Source organism: Dysidea avara, chromosome 11, assembly GCF_963678975.1.
Source record: "Dysidea avara chromosome 11, odDysAvar1.4, whole genome shotgun sequence".
Taxonomy (NCBI): Eukaryota; Metazoa; Porifera; class Demospongiae; order Dictyoceratida; family Dysideidae; genus Dysidea; species Dysidea avara.
Genome location: NC_089282.1, coordinates 13,577,497 through 13,587,976, shown reverse-complemented (window position 1 = coordinate 13,587,976; position 10,480 = coordinate 13,577,497). Strand labels below are relative to the sequence as shown.

The following is a 10,480-nucleotide window of genomic DNA, read 5'->3' as shown; positions in this document are numbered from 1 at the left end:
CCTCCATCTGCAACCCCCCTTAGCTTTAGCGAACCGCCTACAGTATCGCCGTAACTATCGGACATAAAGTTCCTTTTTGGTAATGTAAACCCACAATCGAATTGTTTATCAAGAACCCACAATCGAATCGTTATTAAATTTACTGTGTGTTGGTCAGGGTGAGACGAGATGGTCCTCCTGCTAACCATTACTTTCATGTCTATAATAGCTATCAGTGTTGCTGCTGGGAAACTTCCCCTTGTTATTAATACATGGACGTTTTTGAACGCTACAACAGCAGGTGAGGTAGCTATATCATTTGTACCAATAGGACTATTGCTGTGGCCATGCTGTGGCCAACTCTTCCTGAAAATGTGCACAATGATTTTATTAACTGCCGATTCATTGTTTGATAGTGGGCGGGAGACAAGTGGCTACGCAGGAGGTCAATGATTTCCTTATGAGGCTGAAGTTGCAGTATAGAGATATTCCATCTCCATAACAACCATTTTCGGTCGGCCATATTGTTGTGCAGATTTGTAGAATTTATACACACGGGGTCTACAGAGAAGGTTGAAATTAGGTGCTGTGCGCGTCCCAAATACAACATGGAAAAAACCATGGTGGATGGACATCACGTAAGGTTAGTACTAACATATGTAACAGACAGGCTAACCTGTAAAGCGGATCAAAAAGTCCCCATACAACGCTCGATACAGTTGCACAACAATATGGCCGACTTACAGTATAATAATCAAGGAATTACGGTGCCTATTTTTGTTACTATGGAGATGGAATATCTCTATACTGTGTAATAACAGTTTAAGCCATACCTATTGGATTTTATGTTGCGCGGGCCCAACTGACTGTCTATTTCATGACCTGAAATGATAATAATCACGTGATGTGCCAAGATGGTCAATCTTGTGAGTGCGGGTGAAAATCAGCTGTTGGTATAACTCCTCTGGGATTAAACTCTTAAAGGTCAAGCTTTAATGGGGAAGATATTCCAAACGAAGTAGTTTCTTAGTACTCAAAGAGGTTTGTTTCATTGTACAGTAATACATTCTGCTACTGCAGAACGCCCTATATGATTCATGCAAGGCTTTTTGTAGTTGTGGCTCTTTTTTTACCAATACTTGAATTTTCTGTTATGTAATAATTATCATTATCAAATCGACCTACGTACCTACCCAAATTTTCTGAGAATTTTCCCACGCAACATAAGATTCAATAGGTATGGCCTTAGTGGAAATTCAGTTATCTAATGCTTTTTTCTATGGTTTTGATACCTCTGTCAGTTGCCAGAGTTGGGGTAGTTAATTCAGAAAAGTAGCTAGTTACTAGTTACACGTTACTTTTATCCCATGTAACTTAGTTACAGTTACAGTTACTTTTCAAAAGGTAACTAAGTACTCTAGTTACTAGTTACTTTCGTAGTATAAATTATGACTTATTTGTTTGCTTTTGTAACATGAATTTTGTTCAGATTTACATCATTAAGGGATGCAATACATATGTGCTTTAATGCTATGTCTGTTACTCAAGCTGAATCATAGAGAACAGTACACAGAATGTGTGTACTTAATGTGGCTGTAGCATATATGGCACAAAAATTGAAGTGCTCTTGTTTTTAAAGCATAATTAGTTATAGTTACAATGTTACTATTGTAACTTAGTTACTTTTCAGAAAATTACTCCAAGTTACTAGTTACAAAGTAAGTAACTAGTTATATTACTAGTTACTTTAAAAGTAATCCGTTACGTAACTTAGTTACAAAAGTAACTAGTTACCCCCAACTCTGTCAGTTGCACTGGGTTGCAAAGTGAGGGCTTCCGGCAGCTGATCATGGGGAGCTTAAATATTTGATGATCAGACAATTGCATCAACTAATTACAGCATGAAAACATGTTTGACACTCAATTGTCCCCATATACTACTAATTAACACAATGAATTACAACAGAAGTTTATCGAGATCTTGTGGACCGTGACCATCAACTTTTCCTACAAAGTAATGTAGGGATGTTAGTTCAGCTTTGATACAGCATTGACATTGTTGTAGATTGCAAGTGATGACTTTCGAATGTACAGTGTTGTATCCGCACTCCCCTTAGCAAAAATAATTGTCAACACTAGTAGCTGTGTATGGGGCTGTTATGTTCACAACAGAGCATAGAAAAGGACTTCATTTATCGGAATATGCACATTTTTTACTATACTCATGTCAGTTATCAAAACAAAAGCATGTACACACTAGTTATATACGTATGACTGAAGTAAGAATTCACTGTGTAGTGCTGTGGTTTCAGGTGTCCATACTGGGGTGCTTGTTGCTGTGATCTTTTGCTACACATCTGCTAATTGGTGACGTATATCTATTAGACAAAATAAATCTGGTGCATGTCATCAGATGGTTCATGATAACGTAATTTATGTGTAAATTTCCCCCAATGAATGAAATAAAAATTGTAATAGAACGTATGTAATACGCTTAAATTTGACCTGCAGTACTACTTGTGCAATCTCAATGACACCTTTGAGTATCCTATAATCTAAATTCTAGGTCAGTTTATGTACACGTAACATTAGATATACTTTGGGATCTTATTTAGTCAAGTCAAGCGTCCACATTAACAGGTTGTTTTGTATATCATCACTGTTAATTTGAGCTGATTTTGTGGTCTGTGTTGTATTCCATTTGTAGCTATGCAGAAGTTACACAGTGGAGGAACATACCTGGATGCTGTTGTAGCAGCTGGTACAGAATGTGAAGTGGAACAATGTGATCATTCTGTTGGCTACGGAGGGAGGTAAGCATACACCACAGTTTTGTTAGGCCTAAGCTATACCAGGAGCCCATAAGTGCTACAAGACTTGGCTATATATATATATGAAGTATAATATGTTTGGATTTGCTTGCATGAGACCACTATAATCTTCACTGAAGAGTCTAGTCTGTAGTTCTAAATTGTGTTGCAGGAAAGCTGAAACTGTGACTAGATCTGCAAGAACCCCACATGTTTGTGCTTTTTCTAATTCCATTTTATTTCTTCTAAGAAATGGTCAACCAAACTTTCTGCCCTAGAAGCCAAAAGCTTTAGAAGCTACAGCACTACAAAAGTGGTTATAACTGAAAGATCAATGTGTACAGTGACAATAAACAAAATAAATTACAGGCCCTTAATATAATGGTTAGTACTTATGAATGCAGTCTTGTATGGGATGTAACTTACACCATTATGTTCTTCGTGAACAGGCAAATCCATTGTTGGGCAAGTTACATATGTCTTACAAGCTCTTCCTACTACCAGGGTGAAGGCAAAAACTGAACAAAGGCAGAGTGAATTGCACTTCCAATACAACATAAATTAATACTCATATTTTCCAAACACTGACACTAAAAAGAAAAGATTTTTGCTTTGGAGAAATAGATGATACCAAGATATTTGCCATTACTTTATTGTGAAAATAGTATTTACGGATTTTTTTATAATTTGAAAGTATTTTGCGTCATGATGTTTACTAGTAAACATGTGAAATTCTTGCTGATTCGGTCACATTTACTCTAATAGAACAACCACTTATTGCTGTGTTGTACATTAGTCTACTCTACATTCATGGACTGTTGGTATGATGTTGGTATGATGTTTTTGTTTGAGTTGGAAGCAACATAGAAGGAAAGAGTATTTGTTGAATAAGTAGTAATTCACCCATAATACTGTTGCAAAACTTTTCCCACTATTTAATTACTCAACTACAGTGTTTCTAAATATTTTTCAAAGAACACATACTGTCAATATAAATAAATCATGATGGTACAGCTGTATACTTGATTCCATAATTAACACTGCCATCACTATACTACAGTCCGGATGAAAAAGGAGAGACCACATTGGATGCAATGATAATGGATGGGTATGGAATATAATCTAGTTTCTGTTACATGTGATTGTCACATGTAGCGTCAGTCATGATGTTGGTGCAGTTGGTTGTCTGAAGAATGTTAACAATGCTATTGGAGTTGCCAGAGCTGTGATGGATCACACTTCACATACACTTCTTGTTGGAGATGATGGTATGTTTATTTTAGTACAGTCAAGAGCCCTTCAGGAGTTTGTATGAGCTTCTGGAACTGTTTATCCTTGGCTATAGTCAGTTTGCTTGAAATTCAGGTAATACATTCAACATGTGTGCCGGTCAGTGGCGTGTGTTCTATTAGAGTATTTCAATCACTGCACTAACATAAATGAATGGGCTTCATTCATTCCATAATTTTATGAACAAAGGTAATTACCATGTTTTACTGGTTAATAGCCTTGGCTACTATTTTAGCCAGAAAAACTTTGTGGGTACTGTGTGAGGTGACAACTACCTGAGGGTGGGCTTGTTTGCAGTAGCGCACAGTATTTGTACAGATAGACTTTTCTCCTTCAAATGTATGTTATCAACACTTGCATCAGATACAAGCTGTGGGGACTTTATTTGGTTGAACTGTGGCTACTGTCTAGGGGCAAACTATGCTTAAATATGGTAACTGAATTGCACGAGGAGCTACTGCGTCATTACAACAATTGTAATGCTACAACCGTTTTTGAAGGAATTTTTTTTTCTCATCTAGTATTTTGTTTTGTTTGTAGCCACCAACTTTGCACTCAGTATGGGATTCAATGCTTCCAACCTCACAACCCCATATTCTGAAAAACTGTGGTCAGCCTGGAAGTCAAGCAATTGTCAACCAAATTACTGGAAAGTAAACACACATAGCTGATAGTTGTTTTTGTGCATTTGTTCATTCACAATTACAGAATGTCACTCCAGATCATACTAAGAGCTGCGGACCATATAAACCAACCAGTGACAAGACAAAGTGAGGTAACACACTATACAGATGAAGTATGTAAATCTGTTATCCGAACACCATATTACAGGGTAGTGAAATACTCTAATAGAACAGTCACTTCTATGCATAATCAATTTCGGGTAATGAATCATTTGAGTTCCTGTGTATTACTTCAATTAAACTTCAATACTTTTGATGCTAAAATTTGTTTGGCTGAAAATGTCCACACTCATGTTCTATGGAGACCATGCTCTAATTAAGGGAATACAAAACATGGCATTTACACACCTGTAACATTTGAAACCCATGGCCGCTTAAATGGATAGTAGGAGCAGTACTGAATGGGCTTGTTTCTAATAATTAGTGCTACATTTCTTATTTAGAAGCAGCTGTCAAGGTACAATAACAAGTTGTTGTCTAGACTTTGAAAAACACATGCACAGGGCAACGCCTGTTGGTGTAATTACTAGTCTAACTATCATATAAACAGATCCCTGATGAAATTTCTGTCAAATGATAATAGAACAGAACCATACAATATACATTCTAAAAGAGTACATGAATAGTACACAAAGTGTACCACATTTCCAAAGAAAAAGCAAATAAAATACTTCAAAATTTGTGTTGTAATGATATGCAGTCTCTGTCAATAAACATTCAAACAGCACCTCTATGTCCTGCATCCAACAAGAATACATAGCTCATCCTGCAATAAATAATTACTGTATAATTCAGTTATGCGTAATTCAGGTCATGGCAAGGAGATACAGATAAAAAGATAGGACCTGGAAATCATGATACTATAGGTTAGTGAGTGAGCTACTGAAAATGGTTGTGACTGTAACTTCCAATACATAGGTGTAGTGGTGATTGATGATAAAGGAAATGTTGCTGCTGGCACTACTACTAATGGCCTCACATACAAGATAGCTGGGTAAGCTAATAGTTTTAACAGTGCTGTTTGTATGATGATGGTATCATTGTAGGCGAGTTGGAGACTCCCCAATTATGGGAGCAGGTTCCTATGCAGATGCTGAAGTAGGTGGGGCTGCTTGCACTGGTGATGGTGACATAATGATGAGATTCCTACCAAGGTAAGCTGCTTTTATAACAGGGTATTATTATAGAGGTAAACTTACGTATTTCTAACTTTCAAAAAGGAAGAACATGCAATTACTATGTATGTGAAGGTTGTGTGGCAGTAGTGTGGTCCATGGCACTTATACAGATTTTCTAATGACTGACTTCTGTTAATACTGCTACCCACTTGCAATTCAAAAACGCTATTTCCTAGCTTAAAACAACTCTGTTGCATACTTTAATACATGTTATTAATTATTGAGATATAAGCTACGGCTCTTATCTGAAAGTTGCACTGTGGCTACTATCTGGAGGCAACCGTTAGGCCAATCAACACAAAAACAGCCAAGCTGTGAAAAAATGATGCGGCCTTAAAAAGCCTGGTTGAAAAAAGTTGTGAAATCAAAGGTGGCGGCCAAGAAATGGCTGCAATGATGTTAATACCAATAAATTTTAACAATGCACACAGCCATTATTAAAAATTTTTAGCATTAACATCATTACAGCCATTTGTTGGCCACCACCTTTGATTTCACAACTTTTTTCATCCAGGCTTTTTAAGGCGCACCATTTTTTCACAGCTTGGCTGTTTTTGTGTGGATTTCACTCCTTTTTGTACTTTATAAGGCCCCAAAACCAGCCTATGGCTGACTTTGAGGTTTGTTTTCACTCACATTTCTTCTTTTCACAATGATGATTATTGATGACAGACTTATAAATGTATTTTATTGCATGATTTAATTCAATATTTGATAATATTATTGTTATACTCTAATGGAGTGCACATTTTTTTGAAGACTTCTAATAGAACATACATAGAATGTTCTAGAACAATCTAGTACTTCTATTGGTAGATCTATGAAATTACAAATGTTTGATTATGAGCAGATTTCAATTAGAAATTTCATTTATAAAGCAGAAATTAAGTGAGGTGATCAGCCAAGGTAGCAAGTGGTTCAGTGGTTAAGGATGCAGGTGTTAGGTATGGAGGTCCCTGGTTCGAACTCTGGTAAGTTTTTTCGACGTTTTTGCATACCTTTTTTACCCCGCGGTGACTGTTCTATTAGAGTATTTCGATCCCGCGATTTTACACATGCTTAGTTTTTGCTTTATAACTTTGTCGCTATAACTCTATTGCTATTAAAACTATCAAAAGGCACTGCTACGATGACCAGCCTATCTATACACCAATTTTCAAGTTATTTCTATACTTGGTTTACCCTGTAGGCATGACAGAACTTTGATCTTTTTTTACGTGAATAAATGCTCATAACTCCTTGAATATTACTCAGATTCACAACAAACTTAGTAAGTGAATCCCCCATTACATGCTCTACATTTATGCCAAAGATCGTGGCAATCAAGTTACACGTTTGCATTTTATAGTAATTTTTGCTAAGTGCGAAAAGAAATCGAAGCCCCCGTAGCCCCCCGTATGGCATAAGAAGAAGAAAAAAACGAAGAAATTAAAACAAAATTTTGAACAGCCATATCTTGCAAATGGCGATTGCGAATTTAATCAAATTTTCTGTGTGGCGTACCCTACTTGCGGGACAGCTATAATGCTAAAATGGTGTGCTTTGGAGAAGGGGCCATGGAGGTATGCACACATGAAAAAGCTGTTTTCTTTCTTCCTGTAAATATACTCACGGTGTGGTTGCGGGCTTTCTTGGCCGCACGACACACTACCGTGTGTGTTGATATTTACCAATACCTTGTTTCCTGTCCACTAGATACCTCTGAACGGAGGCTATTATTATTATTATTATTATTATTATTATTATTTCAATTAAAATTATTTTATAGCAAGCTGCAGGTATAGATGACCTCCTTTGTTTGCTTTCTATGATTCCTACTCAAATTAAGTTTTTTTCTTACGATTGTTATTTACTTTTTTGTAACATGATTTATGACTGGTGAACCTATACACATATGGCATCAAAAGAAAGAATAGTATCGGACAGGCATAGCTATTTAAAAAAGTTGTTTAAAGTATTTCCCAACTGTTGATTAGTATTGGAAATTGCTGTGGTTATTTTGCTTACTTTTCAGCTGTGTTCCACCCACTATACAGAATTACAAATAAAGACAAGCGCCTCTGCAATCAATTCAGTTACCACAGAGACTGTGTGTTAACACAAACACACGCGACTACTGAAAAGTGCAGTGGCCATTCTGCTTCATTTTCAAGTATGTTCTACCTATTATACAGCATTGCAAACAAAGAACAATACAAGAAGTGCCTCTGCAGAAATTATGGATGATTCTTGTGAGATAGCCAGCTCCACTGAAATCATCATGCATTACTGTGATCCAGGAACACAAAGAAGGACAAAAGTAAACCCATGATGCATGCATTGTGGCTGCTGCAATTGGTGAAAATGCACATCTTGGGCCAAAAACAGTGAAGAGGTCAATAATGTAGCCATAACCATTGTCAATTAAGTTATGCTTGGCTGGGGGCATCATTCAGGCATGCAGTCAGCAGAAATTCAGTTAATAAAATTTCATGAAAACTTGTTGGAAGTTTGATCACTCTACAATTGGGTTTAATTATACCTAACCAATACTGCCAAGTTGTCATGAAGAGGCTAGTTTAAGATATTTTTGGCCAGAAAAGCCCAAACCTTCTTTGATTCCTACTACCATACTTACAGTAGAGCTGTGAAACCGGACAGAATATCATAAGGGTTACTGAGCAAATCATAACTGGTTTAACTGAATCATGACATTTCCATGCCGCACCTGGCATATAATGTAAGTTACGTACCCTTAAAATTTGTAGTACAGTTTGTCAGATTGTCCTTATAATGGCCAAAGTAATAGACGACAAGTGATTATTCCTATAGCAGAATCCTACTACAAGGGTGATATCAATGTTAAAGGATGAGAAAATTAACCAAAACATACATTTTGAGTGAATATTTTAGAGATCAGTTTTTTGGTTATGCAAAAAAATAACTGATAACTGGAGTTAATCAGTTTACCCAGTTTCACAGCACTATCTGCACTGTATGATATCTGTATCGGAGCAACAATTGTACCACTGAATTTGTTATCTATGTTTTTACTGGTGATCTTTTTGTAGCTACCAAGCTGTGGAGAGTATGAGGTTAGGAAAGCCACCTAAGGAAGCAGCAGACGATGCCATAAAGAGAATTGAGAAATACTACCCTGGATTCTCTGGGGCAATTATTGTTGCAAATATCAAGGGAGAATATGGTAGGTCTCTGCTTGACCACTGGTGACTGTTTGGACCTGTAATTTTCTCTTTTTCTGTAGCGGCTGCTACAACTGTGCCAGATAGCCCTTTCCCTTACTGTGTCTACAATCCTGTTCTGGGTAAACCCACTCAGTTTCACATTAAATCAAACTAAAAATCAGTATAGTAACTAAGGTATAGTTATTGTCTAGCATAAACATATAATGAAAAAGAACTTTATTGTACATCTTGACATTCATGTAAAATCACTGCATACACAGAAAAACAAGTTAATATAAAGCTATTTTGCATTAAAAGCAGTAAAATATTGCATAAAATCCTTGAGGGATTGTCTCACTTAACAAGCCATTAGTTTCAGTAAGCATTGTTGTACCACCAGTAGCAGTTGCAGTAATTTGTACTGACACTGCTTTCAAGTTTCTTAGTTTACTAGAATGGTATATCACCAGTATAAGGAACGGTTCAGTTTTTCAGTAAACCCACATTCACTGATGTTTTACTGAGAGTTTAAACTTAGTGAAACAATATGTTCCATATACTGATATTTTACTATCTGGGTACAACTACAGTAAAGCAACATAGTAAACTAAGACCCTTTAAGCAGTGTGACTGTACAGTACCTTGTGAGTATTCCATTTGGGAACCCTGCCTTAATTGTTGTAAACAATGCACATTTCAAATGCAATTTAAAATAAAACAATTCTCTAAGTTTGATAGCAAAATAAATCATTCACTCCGTGTTTGTTGCACAATTGTAAGTAATACTAAGTATCTGTTGCAACTATCCACACAAGTGATAACTTTCTCCATACATTCAAACTAGGCACTGTATAAGTCTGCATCGCTGGTATAATAAATAACATAATAGCTAAAATCATAATAGAAGGTTTGCACTTTCTCACAAAATGTACACACATTTATTTTATGGTGCCTTGCTAGTATTGGTTAGGTATAGCTACTAATAAGCCAAAAAGTTCCGAACCCTAAATTCTTCCAATAGTTTCTATGATTTTTTTTAATGTTTATTTGATTTTCTGCTGACTGATTGACTGACTTGTGACTAACAGACCGATTGACTTGTGACTAACAGACCGACTGACTCGTGACTAACTGACTTGTGACTAACAGACCGACTGACTTGTGACTAACAGACTGACTGACTTACTAATGCTTTCAGACAAGTGTGCCTTAACAGTGGCTAAGGTTATGGGCTTGAGTTTAGATGTTACTTCAGCCCAACAGGTTTGGCGTAACACATGCAGTATGTAGACTGCATGCATCGTTGACCTCCCATTTATCTTTGCTGACAGTGCAAGGTGTCAATTCACGGTAGCACGTGATGGCTTCCCTACATT

The 10,480-nt window shown here is 36.6% G+C and overlaps 1 protein-coding gene across 3 annotated transcripts; it reads left to right on the top strand.

The window, feature by feature from the left end:
• The first annotated feature begins 115 nt into the window (after positions 1-115).
• LOC136237507 (putative N(4)-(beta-N-acetylglucosaminyl)-L-asparaginase GH22932) lies at positions 116-9,349 on the top strand. Of its 3 annotated transcripts, none has more exons than XM_066027680.1 (12): positions 116-158; positions 209-280; positions 2,687-2,792; positions 3,850-3,897; positions 3,945-4,057; positions 4,620-4,732; positions 4,788-4,849; positions 5,573-5,628; positions 5,681-5,756; positions 5,809-5,916; positions 8,991-9,124; positions 9,185-9,349. In XM_066027680.1, the coding sequence occupies exons 3-12, from the start codon at positions 2,689-2,691 to the stop codon at positions 9,277-9,279; spliced, it is 909 nt and encodes a 302-aa protein (XP_065883752.1). In that variant the 5' UTR covers positions 116-158; positions 209-280; positions 2,687-2,688; the 3' UTR covers positions 9,280-9,349. The 3 variants fall into 3 exon arrangements, with proteins under 3 accessions (XP_065883752.1, XP_065883751.1, XP_065883753.1); XM_066027681.1 differs by adding an exon at positions 396-1,020 and having other exon boundaries at positions 138-280; XM_066027679.1 differs by having other exon boundaries at positions 118-280.
• Positions 9,350-10,480: the final 1,131 nt, after the last annotated feature.

Coding starts and splice junctions, on each gene's coding strand:
- LOC136237507 (XM_066027679.1), top strand. CDS start 169: ATGGTCCTCCTGCTAACCATTACTTTCATGTCTATAATAGCTATCAGT. Junction 4,058..4,619: donor ACTTCTTGTTGGAGATGATG/GTATGTTTATTT, acceptor TTTTGTTTGTAG/CCACCAACTTTGCACTCAGT. Junction 9,125..9,184: donor AAATATCAAGGGAGAATATG/GTAGGTCTCTGC, acceptor CTTTTTCTGTAG/CGGCTGCTACAACTGTGCCA.